At 40.3% G+C, this 16,571-nt stretch overlaps 1 protein-coding gene across 1 annotated transcript in view; it reads left to right on the forward strand.

Moving 5' to 3' along the window:
• The window catches only part of gpr39 (G protein-coupled receptor 39), a 42,347-nt gene extending 27,436 nt beyond the window's left edge, over positions 1 to 14,911 (forward strand). The window contains exon 2 of the mRNA XM_044366675.1: positions 14,360 to 14,911. Within this exon, the coding sequence (XP_044222610.1) occupies positions 14,360 to 14,859 (500 nt within the window). The 3' untranslated portion in view covers positions 14,860 to 14,911. The remainder of the gene's footprint in view (positions 1 to 14,359) is intronic.
• Positions 14,912 to 16,571: the final 1,660 nt, after the last annotated feature.

Below are 16,571 nucleotides of genomic sequence, written 5' to 3' on the forward strand. Positions count from 1 at the left end.
TTTTAGTTTGTCACAAATATATTTAAGACTTGAAGCTGCATCTTGCAACTTTTGGCAGCAGAAACAACATTTATCAAGCAGTAAAACGGTCCGGAAAGCCGAGAGGAGCTGCAGAGTCGCTGATAATTCTCTGCAAGTTCATCACTACGACAGACGCCTCTCACATTACACGCTGTCATTTGATACGTTATTATAAAATTATAGTCAAAGCCGCTTTAAAGCCTTCTTTGGTTTGTTTTCTCTGTTAATGCTATCAATGTAAATTATGTCAGCGTGAAACAATGGCTCAACTTACCCTGTTCTCTACTGTGTGCTGCACCAGGAAACCGAGAAGCTCAATCAAACACACTCCAATTACAGCAAAGACAGGGAATTAATTGTTCCAATAATCTGGTTTAATAGCTTTCTAATTAGCAGACAGTTATATTTTGCCCATGGCAGGGAGTGTGGGTGTGTGTGTGTGTGTGTGTGTGTGTGTGTGTGTCAGTAAGCTTGGAGCATCACTGATGAGACCGTCAAGCTTGGCTTGCAGTTTTGAGGCAGATACATTCAGCATGAGAATGGAATAATAATAATAATAATAATAATAATAATAATAATAATAATAATAATAATAATAATATTAATGATGATAATGATAATAAAGTTAGAAGTTGAAGAAATTGATCAACAGTATGTGAGTGCTTCAAACGTACCCCAAAGGTGAAATGAACACACTTTCACAATTTCATCTGCATAACACTAATCTTTTCTGAGGACGTTTACTGATCTGTGCTGAATCAGTGGCAATTTTCCAGACGAATGCATAGACTGTGCAATGAGCTGACGTGACAGGTAGAACCTAACTGGAAAAAAAAAAATCCATCTGAAGGAGAGATACTGCCATTTCATACATGATGTGTTGCCTTGATCAGAACGAGACCACTGATAATAAAAGTCAGCCTGCTTGACTGATCAGTAACAAGCTGTATCATCCCTCATTTTCAGTTGCTTATTAAAAATGTTAAACTTTATAGATTTTTACATTTTTAAAAAAACGCTAGAACAAACTGCCAAAATGCATCATCCCTCCCGAGTTTCATTTAAGCTGGACCAGTGGAGTGTGTGATATTGATAACACATTCACTTGGACAGTGTCATTTATTAGGATGGCAGGATAAGGATGGCAAGTTATTATCACTTGGGCTTAAAGAGTAGAAAACTGAACTTTTTAAAAGCTGTGATGTTTCACCATCAGGGAGCAGAGCTGCATTGACCCGCTAGCGGGGTCTGAGGCAAACATGCACCCTTTGTCTTGAATATTATCAAACAAATTTATAATAATCAGTTAAATGAACTCTAAGTTATTGCAGTTTAGCCACTGATTTGACCAACCAGCAGTTGGAGCTGCAGCAGTGGCTGTGACACAACTCAATTAAGGCAATTAAAGTACTTTAAAACCCTCAGTGCCTAATTGCAGTAAATTTCATACTCCCTCTCAGGGTCATAACTCAAATCAGAACACATGGAAATGATAAACCAATAAGTCCTCCATGACCAAATATGTCATTTGACCATGTGACTCAAGAATGACAGGAGTGTTTTCTAACCTTGCGCCTCTATCAGCAGTAATCAGCAGGACAACAAATAACTTAATAATGATGTTTTATGGTACGAGAATGGTGTGGTTAAGGTTTAATTAGGTTTAGGCACAAAATCCACTTGGTTAAGTTTAGGGATTGATCATGATTTGGGTTAAAATGATCAGTTTGTCAAGGTTACAGAAACATGTGGTGTAGGTTAAAGTTACTACGTCCTTTAAAGTTAGGTGACCTTCATTGTCGTGGGTACAATAATAACCACGGGGGTTGAGATAAGGGGACAATCATGGCCAAAGTCCACTGTCAGGTTAATACCTCCGCCCACCTGTCCTCCTCTGAATGTGGAAAACTGTCGTCATAATTACTGGATGGCATCTGTCACTCAAACATAACTGTTGTTTTTGGGTGCTTTGGGTGACAATCTCCAATGTCCATCACAAATAAACATCTGTGAATCTGCTTAGAAATCCTTAAAAATCTTTAGTTCAAGTTATCAGCTGATAGTTGTCTGTACATCTGCGGGTATATTGCAAACAGGAACTAGTGTACTGCTAATTCGGCATACTTTTAAATGGTGCCAATTTGCCAAAAATGTGAACAAATGTAGGCTAAAACTAGAAACACTCATGGTTGTATGCCTCTGCCAACCAGTCAGTTGCAGTTTACATCCATGTCCGTCCAGACTCACAATATTTGAGACTTTGAAAGAATTTAGTAAAATCATAGTTTCAAGGTGGACACCCAAGATTAGTGTCAGTATCCGACCAAATGTGAAATATAGTCACAATCTCCCCTTCAGTTCCTGAGTTATGGTGTTGAATAATGGTCAGAAACATTTTTTTGCAAAACATTATGTTATTATGATTGACATTATGATGTCACAGTGAAGTTAATCTTTTGGATATAAAATGTCATCACTTCATTATCAGACATTTGTGTGAAACTTTGTCATAATTAGTGTGCCAAATCCTTATCAGTTCATCCTTGAGTCCAAGTGGACTTTTGTGCCAAATTTGAAGAAATTCCTGTTCCTGAGATATCACATTCATGAGAACGGGACGGTTGGACAACCTGAAAACATAATGCCTCCTGCTGTAGACCAGCAAACTGAGACAAGAAAAACAAACATTTGCGGATTCCAGCTGTTTCATCCAAGTATTGGCTGCTTCTCTTTGGGTTTAACACTGTTGTGTGGAGAAAGGTAACTGGAAGAAGCCATCCCGCTGTTAGAGATGGTCAAATTAAAATGACCACAAACTAATTGCCAGACAGTAAACCTGCGGCATTCAGAGCCCCTGAAGGTTTCTGGCCTTTGGGCAGTTGGTAATTCAGCCTTGCTAGAAGGCAGAAAGTCTCCAAAACAAAAAACACATGTGACATCCAGGTTATCCAAGTATTAACAGTAGCTTCTTAGCAAACATCGTCTACTTACACCCAGCAAACACAGCGACAAACAATGTTCTCCTTGAAGTTGTGTTTCTGGCCACATGACAAATGCAACTCAAATATTCACCTTCTTAGCTTCACTCTGGTTTGATCTTTTTAGCTCAACTTAAGCTTCTTTCTGTGTGGTTTGATGAGAAGGGTGAGACTCAATAAGCAAGTCTGCATCTGGGATGTAGAACCAAAATAATGAGCTAAAAGAGGCTAAAAAGAAGCTGAAAGCAATGTGGAGCGGTAGAGTAATGTGGTTTCAGCAGTAGGAGCAACTGGTTTCACATCAGGGAGTCATTTCATTCAATGTTAATATAAAATATATCACAGGTTTAAAAATAAAATATAATACAGATGTATGATTGAAAACTTGACCTTTAATGATGGTTCCTGCTCTCGCGTCAACTCATGCAAGTTTTTAAAATGCCAAAGCACAGTAACAAAATGCATCATCCTCCCACAGCGTGTCATAACAGTAGCATGGGGCATCATGCCTTCAATTATAGCATCCCCATTTGTCCAATCAGTGACATTTTTAAAGGGTAACTACGCACTCAAACTCTGCTGGCTCCCTCCCCATGGATGTATTATAAGAACTTGATACCCGACTCAAAGATGGTGCCTATTCAAATCAAATTAGAATTGTTTGCCTGGCACATGAGCCAAAAAAAGTTTCTAGCTTCCGAGTTTGTGGCCCATTGAATATGTGCAGTAGTGTTTCTCCCACTGGCCCCGCCCACAAGTTCCTGCTCAGCCTGCAGACTTTACATTGGGTTGACATTCTGGATTTTAAAAATCGCTTTTCTAGGCTTGAAACTTTTACAAATATAAAACCTTCATGGGTCAAAAATTCATAATGGAAATAGTCATAATTGACCTTATTTGCAGTTTGAGGTTTCCTGTCAACAGTTTTATATAGATGTCTTTTATAATGGTGGTCTATGGTGAAAATGGCTGCAGGGGATATTTTCACTGCAATACTGCAAATGACCACTGCGCAAAATTGGCAACAAGGCTGACCGGTGGCACCATATCCAGTGTTTATTATACCCATGTCCCTCCCGCCCAGCATATTTAAAAAATGCAGCAGAGTGGAGGGCAACGACTGTAGGGGCCGTGGCCTCGTGGCTGTGTAGTGTGTGATGCAGAGGCTGAGGGGACATCGACTGACCACCACTCATTGTAGCGTGAATAGCGATGTAGAGCTGGTAGTCAGAGCTAATCAGCCATGAGCAGCTGCTGTCAGACTCTCCGTGCTGGAAACACAGAGAGTCCGCTGGAGCTTTGACAGTCACTAGAAGCACATTGATGGCCCTTTGTAAAAGTTTCTGTAGGGTTCCTGTGTTGTAGCAGAGCAACAAGAGGCTCTCCGGTCAGTGTGTGTGTCAGTATGTAGCTGTCAAATTTTCATATTACAAATATTGTGGCCAAAAATATCACAGTCATCAATCAATCATCAAATGTTTCTGAAGCACAACTATATAGTGAAATTACTTAAGTCTTAGGGTTGAGCAGAGCAGGTGAACCCAAACGCAGGAGCTTGCAGGCACAGCAAAGCTGAAGAATAATGTTTTTAATTCGGGTCCATGCAGGCAAAAACAAAGCTGGCAGATCAGAGCAAAACAGAATACTGAACAAACAGAGGAGAGGACTTAAATACAAACTTAACTAATGAAACAACAAGGAACAGGTGGCAAGACACAAGTGCAGACTGGGAGCTGATTGGCTGGGGAAGACACAGGGGAGCAGGGCGGGGCTAACGAGACTGATGCAGGGCAGGTGCGAAGGGAAAAGCAAGCACAGGAACACAGGAGGGAAACGCAGAACAAACAGAAAACCAAAAACCCGAAAAACATGATAAGTAGTTTCAAAAAAGCCTTAAATGCCAGCAGGCCGAACAAAAAAACAACTCTGTGCCACAGAGCTAAGTGGGCTGCAAAATAATCAGAGAGACATATGAACTCAAAGTCTAAAACACAGCTCTGTTCCATTATCCAGAAACTGATACGTAACCACTAAACCTGCAGCTCAGTGAAACACATTCACAAAACAATCTCGTCATTAAACAAACATTCTCTGAAAAGTATTTCAGCTTTCACTTCTGTTTGCTCTTCCAAAAGCATATATATTACAAACTAGGCAGTTAAATGGCCGGACAAAGGTTCACTGCAAAGAGCAACAGTATCTCAAGTATCTCAAGTGGTTCAACAAACAGGGAAAAAAGTCTGAGGGCATCTGGTGGAACTGGTGAAGGGACACAGAGCCAGACTGGGACAGACCAAACCATAACACTTAACACCATGATTGGCTTGGATTTAATCGTATCAAACAAACTGAACAATGAACTGTATTTTGCTGAATCCTGCAAATGGACGCACACAAAAAACCCACCAAAAACACTAAAAACACCACAAACAAAAGCAGGTTAGTTGTTTAAAGTTTAAGACAGTTGATTGGAAATTACTTTAAATGCTGCTCACTGTCTCTTTCTCTTAGATCGTACGCGTGTTCTGATTTGTTTTGGGTGTTAATAGCTCACTTAACCATAAACTTGCCGCATGTCATTAGGTGGATTAGCTAGTGTTAGCTTAGCAAGTCATGGCCCCAGTAGTTAGATCTAGACAAACAAGGAGCCTGTTGCAACTGTGTCTGTGTTTCACCGGTAAAAATGTGTTTTCAAAACGGCGAGTAAAGACAGGAGAGCCGTGCTGTGTTCAAGGCGTCCTCGGAAAAACGACGATAATGACGGTAATGGAAACGGTTGGCGGTATTGTTACCAACAGAATGTTTCATCACAGTATATAGTAAAAACGGTAAATACGTCACATCTCTAACGCCAACATGAAGCTACGTGATTATGTGTACATTGCAAAATTAATAATAATTTAGTGTGTTGTTCCCCTCTTAATGCTGGAACTCAGTATGACGATTGTGTCATTGATCCAGCTGTTATCAGTACTGTCTGAAGATTGTTTAGATGGTAACGTGTGAAAGCAGCTTCATTCATCAAAATCCCAAAGACTTTTGAGAATATGAGTAATAAAAAAGTTAAGTTTGGTAAGAATCTAATTTATGCCCGTCTGTCTAATTTGAATTATTTTTATTTTTTTTATAAAATGCTCAATGACATTTTAATGTTGACACCTCTCTGCCAAAGGCTTCTGCTCCAGCTGTAAATGTCCCTTAAAGACCATGAAAGCTCAGAAAGCATTTAATGAAAGCATCACGCAGCCTGTCATACTCCATTAAATACTCAGCAGAACATTCTGGTGCTTGGCAGGATGTGTTTTGTTGGATTTGAAGGGTAGTTACAGTTAGGATGCTAAACTAGAACCTGAATATTACCTCCCGTTAGACCCACATATATATATAAAAATAATGGCATTTCCCATTTAATACAGAAATTGCTTATTAAGCTGTAAACTTGGGATTGGCCCAGCTTACCAGTAAGTGTTTGGGTTTTTCAAAAGGTCATGAGGAGAATACATTTAGACACTCCGACAAACAAAGACTCGTCCAATTATCAGAGTTGCTTTAATTATTTATCCATCCGTCAGGAAAACTGAAGCATGGCAACATTGATTAAAATAGTTTTTATCTTGAACACTTTGTCTTTGCTTATTCATTCCTCTTCAGTTTTCTCTCCTGCGAAGCGCATTTGTATTCCAGACTTGTTCATTTTCCCATTTTGTTCTCCTCTCCCTCTCTTGCCTTGTTTTCATCTCAATTTTCACACACTTTTTTTCCCCCCCGTCTTTGTGCCTTCACTCTAAACATCTCTCTCTCCTTTTTTATTGTTCTGACAAACTTTGAGCCGAATCTGTTGTTATAACAGCGATCGAGGTCTGCTCACTCTGCGCTGCAGTAATCATCCACAACATTTTATTTCATTGATTTCAAGACAGTATGGTACAACTGGTACAATACAACATATGCACGTATTTTATTTTATTCTGTTTGACTTTTCTGTTTCTTCTGTGCTCAGCGGGTGACATAAACAGTCTTCTCTTTATTGTGTGAATTTTCATTTGCTCCTTTTATCTTACAGCACTGAGAGCACTTGAAACTTTTATTTTAGAGCTTTAGAACAGTTTTCTGTAGCACACTGTGGTATATTGTCAGTGTGTGATTTATGTTACTGTGGTTTTATGGTGTGTGTGTGTGTGTGTGTGTGTGTGTGTGTGTGTGTGAATAGAGAGAGATGTCAGTGTGATGTTCATTTGAGAGGCAGCTGTTGAGGTCCCTGCCTGGGCTTGCAGTCATTGTATTTGTCCCACATTTGGCTGATTTTCACACATCTCACTTCATAATGAAGCCTCTCAACACAATCAATAAAACAATCCTCTGTAGACGAATCCGGGTTCCAGGCGGAGGTAGAAGGCGGAGGTTATTCTGATTAAAATGCAAGAAATCATGGTATTTGATGAATTAAATCATAAGGCAGCAAGTTATTCCTGCTGGGTAAAATTAGCACACAGCACTTTCATATCCAGACTGTGGAGGTCGGGTCGAGACCTAATTAATTTTAGACTAGTGTTTAGGGACTGAATAATAATAATATACTGCCAGCCGCGATTAACACAAACATCTCTGCTTTCACTGCCAATGTCAATGTGTTCAGTTGCACTCTGCCACTGCAGCACAGCACATAAATCAGCTGCCGTATTCGTCTATATCAGAATCAGATTTATCTTTATTGGCCAAGTAGTTTACACATACAAAGAATATATTGAAGGTATGACTATATACAGGTGAAACTGTTTCTGTGAACTACAAACAGGATACAAATGGTGCAGAGAAGTGCTGAGATGAATATTAAATGGTAAAAAATGTACTTTATATGCATATGGTATGCAGCCTGTTCAAATATACAGTAATGAGTGAAATTTATTGCACATTTTGTATTTTAAACTAAGTAAATATGTATAATTTGAAGGTGCAGTGGGTCTTATAGTGTTCCAGGGTTATTTCAGAGCCACAGGGAGTTAACTGTTCATAAGTGTGACGGCGAGGAGGAAGAAACTGTTCCTGTGTCTAATGGTTTTGGTGTACAGTATTCTGTATTCCCTACCAGAGGGGGGAAGTTGGACCAGGTTATGTCCAAGGTGTGAGGGGTCTGCAGTGATTTTCCCTGCACGTTTCCTGACTCTGGAGGTGTACAAGTCCTGGATCGTGGGGAAGATTGGCACCAATAATCTTTTCTGTAGACCTGATTGTTCGCTGTAGTCTGCTCCCTTCCTGTTTGGTGGCCGATCCAAACTAGACAGTGATGTGGATGTCAGCAGCTCCTGAGGAAGGTACTTCCAGAGCTGGCACAGGAAGTACCTTCTCCTCTGGGCCTTTTTGATCACTGTGTTGATGTTGGACTCCCACTTCAGGTCCTAGGAGATTGTAGAAAGCACAGCACTGTCTCAGCTGTGAAATCCCAGCTGAGACAGGGGGGGTTCGTGGGCACCTCCTGAAGTGTCATCTCCACAGTTTTGAGTGTGTTCAGCTGATTGGTGTGACCACACCACAGGGCCAGCTGCCTTGCTGTGAACCAGGGCTTATTGTTATTGAAGGTGCAGAAAGTTTTGGTGTCCTCACAAAAGCCAATGTAAGATGTCACAATGTCAGTAAGTTGGTCCAGGTGTGTAGCTGCAGCCTCAGAAACACTCCAATCCCTACAGTCAAAGCAGGCCTGTAGCTCCAGCTGCACCAGGAACAGAGAAATATGCGTCCTTTGATATTTTGTATCAGTGGTCTAGTGTGTTTTTATCCCTGGTGGGACATTTATTCTCTGGTGGGTCTGTATTTTGGCTGTTCATGGCTGAGGTTTACTTTGTTAAAATCCCCAAGGACAGTGAGAAGGGACTAGGGATGATTACGCTCCATGCTGGTTATCTGGTCAGCCAGGTGTTTATAAGACCTCACTAACACAGGCCTGAGGTAGGATGTAAACACCGACCAGAATAAAGGAGGAAAACTCCTGTGGTGAATAAAACGGTTTGCAGTTGATGAACATAGTCTCTAGGTGAGGAACCCATATTTTCCTTAACATTGTGACATCCGTACGCCAACGTTCGTTTACGTAGTAACAGATTCCGCCTCCCCTCATTTTCCGTCAACTCCAGGTCCTCTTGGTGGAGTTGGATGCCCAACAGATGTACAATACTGTCAGGGATGAACTCACCAAGCCAGGTTTCGGGGGCAGCAGATCCAGAAAAATCCCTCTTTGTTCTGTTGATGAGCAGCAGTTCATCCATTTTGTTGGAAAGAGAGCGGACATTCGCCAGATGTAATGATGGGAGCGGTGTTTGGAACCATCGCTGTTGCAGCTTAACCAGTGCTCCAGCACGCTTCCGTCTTCTGCATCTCCTCCAAACCCTCACAAAGTTCCCCACTGATCCAGGGGGTCAATGTGGACATTGTGGAGGACTACAAGTACCTGGAAGTGTACATCAATAACACACTAGACTTGGCTAAGAACACTGAAGCCCTTTATGGAACAGAGCTGTGTCTACTTTCTGAGGAGGCTGAGGTCCTTCAACATCTGTCAGACAATGCTGAGGATGTTTTATGAGTCTGTGGTGGCCAGTGTTGAGGGTAGCAAACACCAAAAAACTCAACAAACTGATCCTAAAGGCCAGTGATGTTGTGGGGGTGGAGCTGGACTCTCTGGCGGCAGTGTCAGAGAGGAGGATGCTGTCCATGTCATGTATCATCTTGGACAATGTCTCCCATCCACTCCATGACGTACTGGGCAAGCACAGGAGTACATTCAGTGCAAGACTCATTTCACCGCAGAGCGCCACAGGAAGTCATTCCTGCCTGTGGCCATCAAACTTTTCAACTCCTCCCTCAGAGTGTCAGACGCTCTGAGTCAATAGACTGACCCTTAGACTTACTTCACCCATGTCAGCAGCTTCATAACCCCATAATTTATTAATAATTTATATTTTCCAACTGCTGACTTAATAGTACAATAATGTTGTGCAATAATTCAACTGTGCAATACTCTAGTGTTCTATATGTATACTGCATTAATACTGTATACTCATCTAACATTTCTTATTTATTTATTTATACTATTCTTGCTCTTGAACTCATTTACAGATCCCATTTCTGAGCCTTATTATTTACACTGTTGTCACATATACATATACATACACTGTAATATGATGCACATATTTTTTTTACACATTTCTTATTTTCTTATTTCTATTTTTCTTATAATTTCTCTATGCTTATATATATTTCTCTTCTAGGAGCAACTGTAACATGACCCAGTTTCCCCTCAGGATCAATACAGTATTTCTGATTCTGATTGTGAGAGCTGCTGCTCCTCCTACTAAAATCTCAGAAAAAGTTTCTGGGTGTGAAGACCTTTGAAAAAATTTGTAGACTGAACTGTTGAATATTCAACAGTTTTTTCCCTGGTGAATAATATGAAAGCGAGAACTGAAGACCACACAAATAAACAAAAACAGAAGAAATACTAGAGAGCACAGCACCCAGGCTGCCATCTGAGGCGACATCTTGCTTCTTCGCTTTCAACGGGTGACGTTTTTAATCAGTGAAGATTTGGAGAAACTGATGCGTGCTTTTGTCTCTAGCAAGCCGGACTACTGTAACGGACTTCTGGACTTCTGGACAGGTCCAGTTGATCCTGAACGCTGCTGCTTGACTCCTAAAAGACTAAAAAAATCAGAGCACTACACTACACCAGTCCTAAAATCACTAAACTGGTTGTTAGTGTGTCAAAGAATAGACTGTCAAGTATTACTGCTTGTCCATAAATGGTTCATCAGATCTTCTCATACAGTATGAAGCTTCCAGAGCTTTCAGCTCAGCTGCTTCTGGTCTACCTGTGGTTTCTAAAGTTAAACATAGTGAAGCTGCTTTTAGCTTCTGTGCTGCTGCTCACATCTGGAACAAACTACCCGAAGTTTGCAGACTAGAAACAATGCAAACTGCTTTTAAATCATAATTGAAAATGCATCTATTTGCTTTTTATTAAATTTTAAAGCTGCACTTCATAATTTCATCCTTATCGCTGCCTTTTGAAAGCTTTTTTACTTTTATCGAATTTTATCTATTTTACTTTTCTATTACTTTTATTTGCTTTTTTTTTAGTCTTTTTCTTATTTTTATTGTTGTTATTCCTGCTCTCATTCTTTTGCATCATGTAAGGCATTTTGAATAAATAAACCTGCCTTGCCAACGCCAGATGTACTGATTGCATAAACAGTATATAGAATCGTATTTTTTTGAATGAAATGGAAAGAAGCAATCTCGCAAAATTAAAAATAAATACATACTTAGTCGACTGTTTTCATGTCAGAGTGCAGAGAGAGACAGGAGCAGAGCAGATGTGTTGGCAAAGACGGACATTACCTCCTGTTTGCATTGTTTAAAGGCCACTTGTCCAAAACTAAATCTGTGATGATCAGGCAACTGCGAGTGACCCTGCTAAGCAACAACATGCATCGCTGTGGTAACGGTTGATGGTTGATGTTTTCTAACTGGTAGAGGGCAGCAGGCTGATGGAACCGGCCTCTGGCCCCACAGTCCCACAGTGAGGCTGTGTTTGCACATGTTGAGACCTGTCATGTGGCTGCAGTGCTTTGTGAAAGATGAGTGTTGCACCAAATGGTGGAAACTGTAACATCCATAAAAATGCAATGCTTTAAAACACACTATAATGTAGTTGTTGTTGTTAGATATAAGTGTTTGGTACTTGTCAACAAATATAAATCCTCCTGCTGTATAAACAGATAAAATGACAATATAATAAAACACAGTTGTAATAATATAAAATTGAATTAGTCTTCATAGTGGAAGTTATTGTTGACAAATACTACACATTAATTAACACTTAAAATGTCCTTAAATATGCTTATAACGACATTATAGTGTGTTATAAACCATTTATTAAATGTTTGTATACTGATTAAAAACACTAAATAGGGGACTTGAAGTTTGGTTTTTACCTGAAACAATGTTATGGTTCATGTTTGGTTAGGTTTAGGAAAACATTGTGGTTTGGGTTAAAATGACTACTTCCTTATGCTTTTTGTGATTTTATGAAATAACATGGTCAAAGTTCCAAAACTTGAGGTGAACATATGAAAAAATGCTCCCTGTAAGACAAAAACCAGGGCTGCAGCCCGCTATTAACGCTTTGTTGCATTTAAATGTAAATCATGTAAAGATATCCCAGTAGAGCCCCAGAATAAAAATATAGACGTTTAAACTTTGAACACCTTAGTCGCCATGGTCAAAAAGATAAAAGAGCAATGTTCTCTTGTGTTAAAGTCAGACGTTTTGTTGACCCATCCATCCACCCCGACCTCCTCCCTACATGGACTTTGTCGCTTTATAGTAACGTCATCTGATTTCCTCTTTTTTCATAATCACTCCGGCCGCAAGAGGGCTTCTGTCACGTGAACACAAACATATGTTGTTTTGGGGCATAAACGACTGATCCTGTCCTTTTTTCCTTGGGAGGACAGTCTTGGAAGCTCTGCCCAGAACGAGAGAAAAAACCTGAATATACCATCAATTCTGTCCTGTAACTTGTTTTTTTAATACTACTCCCACTAAGGCTGGTTAAAACTCCCCAACAAGCACATCTCTTTTTGTTTTGCTGCAAGGAAAGCTTTTCATTGACAACATAGTCAGTGTTCACACCTCTCTATTAGTTGCACTTTTGAGACATTACAGTAGATCAGTCTAAAAAGTGTTGTTTTGGTCCTTATCCTAATTTAAGTGCCCTTCAGGTTGCTAAAATTCTCAAATTTCCACAAAAATACTGAGGACATGTCTTTGGAGAACTCAGTGTTAACTACAGCCACTGAATACTGTCTGCTGCATCTTTGAAAAAGCACAAACTCAGACATGGCCTGCAGTTATCACAGCTTGCTGACGCTTGAGATTAGCATGAAGAGAGAATCACTGCTTCCAACTGAATAGCAACTCCTCTAAAATCTTCACACAGGTGCTTATAACTCCCAATAAACACCAGTGAAAACAAACACTAAGAGAGATTTTTATCACCCACATTTGACTCTTTGTGAAGAAACTTTTTCACGTTTGTTTGGGATAAATAATTATAAATAAATGTGTTGATATATCTGTGTTCCTCAGCAGAAATGATGCCTCAAGCCAGATAATTTTCTGAATGTTGAAAGGATGTTTAGTCACAGCATTATTCCCTTTAAAAACACTGCAGGGAAAGAGATAAACACCACATTATAGAAGGAGGATGTGTTAGTCCTTTCAAAGACTAACAAACGCGGCAGATAAATCAGTGGGAGGGCTCAGCAGCCAGAGACGCCATCCTGTGTCCTGGAGGTCGATGAGCTGTGTTTCACTTTTCTAAATCAATTGTAAACAAAATGTACTTGGTGCACAGTGTGTACACAGTGTACTCACAGGTGTGTGGTACAGGCACTCTGGGTAATTTTCCAGAGCAGACTAAGAAAGAGTCCATCGCAAAACCCTCCATGAAACAACTTCTTGTACAGATTAAACAAATGAAATATAATCTTCTGTGTACGATAGCATCTGTTCTGTAAATCACTTGTCCTGTGTTCTCCTATAATAAAAAATGAAATATGAAACCAAAAATAGAAATTTATATTTTAAATTCTGTGATTTGATGATTTTGCCTAAAGAGCCGTTCTGTTTCGATGCAGCAGATCAAATCTGGAATAATGCGATAACGTGGCGTTTTATCATTGGCAGAGCAGACGGTCACACTGAGCCTGATTGCATCCTGCTACACAACACAAGAGCCACAGACTCTGAACAACAACCCACATTAGCTTTCCTGCTAAAGTCTCCTTCTTATCTAACTTACAAACATGAAAACACGTCTTGTCCTGCACCTTAGATTGTTGAATGAGTGAGCAAACACACATTCGCCGGGGAAAAATGCACCGCTGACGTCAGTTAGCAGTAGCTAATTAGCTGCTCAGCTGCAGCATGTAAACATACCTGAAAATGTCACTTTTCTGTTAGCGACACACTGTCTGTCCATGACGTGTATCTACAGCAGTTATGTATGATGTATCAATGCCTGCCAGCTCAATAGACGACCAATATGAAAAAGATGTCTTTTGACAGGATGCTTCAAAGTTTGGACTTTGAGTAAATGGGTGCCATCTTTGTGCCGGGTATCCAGTTCCTACAATACATCTATGGTTCCCATCTTTGTGCTAAGCTAACCAGCTGTTAGGTCGAGCTTCATATTGAACATGGAAACCTGAATATTGATCATCTTATGTAACTCTTGGCAACAAAACAACTAAGTGTTATATCAAACAATTCTTTTAAAGTCATCTTTTGTGTTTCTGACTCAGGTCTCATCGTACTGTCCTTGATGGTGTGCTGGCTTCCCAACCAGATCCGTCGTCTTATGATGGCCGCCATGCCCAAGTCCGAGTGGAGTGATTCCTTCTTCTTGAGCTACATCACCCTCCATCCTGTGGCCGACAGTTTCTTCTACATCAGCTCGGTCCTCAACCCTTTCCTTTACAACCTGTCCTCCAGGCAGTTCAGGGAAGTCTTTATGCAGGTGCTGCGGTGCCACCTCACTATCGAACACATCAACAAGCGGACTGTGAAGGGCTCCAACGCTGCCTCCGCACGCTCCTTCCGGCCCCTGCTGTTCAAGTCGCTACATCGCGGCCGGGGGAACCAATCCACGATTGCACAAGAGAAAGCTCCTCCCACCTTCACAACGTTTCAGACGCAAAGGGACTCAGGAATGGATTCAAATACTCAATCTCTCAGCCTGACGGAAGACGTGGATTCAGCTGTCACAGGAAGGACAGATCTATCATCAGAGACTGAAGTATAATGTGCTGTACAATTTAATGCAACACAGTAAACAGTAAAACAAAGATGGCAGAAATAGCTTTTTCCAAGGACTCTTGTGCTGTGCCATCTGCAACAAATATACAGATATTCCTTAGACACAGTAAACACATTACAAAGAGTTAAGTTAGAAATTTCCATAACAGATCACACTCAGCTGACAATTTGGCACAACAGAAAGCTCAATGGGACTTCTCAGAGAGACATTTGTTATCAAGTCAGAACATGATTGTACAAAAGCTCAAATATTCAGTTAGGAATGAAGCTTAAAGGTGAAAGTTAAAGATACTCGGTGGAGTTTGTGACCACTAGAGGGACTACAGAACAATGTTTTCACGTGCAGGTTTTGTTTGTAACAGAAACATTAAGACGCCTCAGGAACATTGCTGATGTACACCAGCCCGAAACCTTTTTTTTCTATAAACAATCATTACAAAAGAAACGTCTGTGAAATGATGAATAAAACTTTCTTTAAGGTCCAATAAAAAGTCTTGAAGAGCCATTCAAAACAGTTTCACGTGTACGGGGAACCAGATGATGTCTGTAAAAATGCAAAAGCCTGAAAAACATTTTCGGTGAGCAACTTTCACTGGAATCAACTGGTATTTTATGCTTTGAGTGAATAACCAATCAGTGTCCCAATGATGTAATGCAGTTATGTATGTGAAGTTGATATATTGATGGATGTAAAAAATAAAGGAGTAGTAAACTGCATGTTGTTGACGTAGAGAAGGTATTAAGACATTAAGGGCGTTTTCAGACCTGTTCTCTTTAGTTCAGTCGTATCGGACTCTAGTTTGTCTTCCTCTGTGGTGCAATTTGTTTGAGCAGATCTGAACACAGTAATCGCACTCCAGTCCAGACCAAAACAACCGCAAGGAGGCCCTTTAGAGGAGGTGGTCTCGGTCTGGACCCAAATGAACTCTGGAGCGGTTTGTATGTGGTGGAAATGTGATCCGACATCAATCCGACACAACTATTAGGCGAACTCTGCAAGTTTGAGGTAAACAGCTCCTGTAGCATTTTGGTTCGCTTGGATTTTTCGCTGTGTGAAAAAAAAAACTGATTCGGACCAGAGCAAGTTAACTTTAGGTTTGAAAACGCCCAAAGAGTGACAAAACCATAAGCATACCATCAACTAGGGCCGTCTTTGATCACAGTATTCAGTTGTCTGTATGTAAACTATGTGACATCATAGCACTGACAGTCGTGGCGGTGAAGCATTAAACGCAGCAATGCATCAGCAAAGACGGGCAAGTAAGCTAATGTAAACATGGACGTAAGCAAAGCAGGTCTCGAAATATTTAAAAAACTGGCTTCGCGAATCTTTTATGAGGAAAGAAAAGCATCAAGTACACGCTAAATGTCTTTTTGTGAACACCAAATGTAAACAAAACCGTGTTTCTTTACAAGAAAACTCCACAGAGTACCTTTAAGATCAAATCACTTATCAACATTAACTGCTCAAATCAGCAAAGCAGACCGTTTTTTTTTTTTTTTTTGATTACATACAACTTTTTAGCACATCACATCACCTCATATGTTTGGCCCTGAAATAATCTCTGTACATCCAAATCACTGCACAAAACACACCTGGTTCCTTAATCACAGGTAACACGTATATCTAAAAGGATAACGTTAGAACTTCTTTCAGGGTCATAAAGTCCAAAGTGGCCACAGTGCAAAATTCCCAAA

The sequence above is a fragment of the Thunnus albacares genome, chromosome 11, assembly GCF_914725855.1.
Source record: "Thunnus albacares chromosome 11, fThuAlb1.1, whole genome shotgun sequence".
Classification (NCBI taxonomy): Eukaryota; Metazoa; Chordata; class Actinopteri; order Scombriformes; family Scombridae; genus Thunnus; species Thunnus albacares.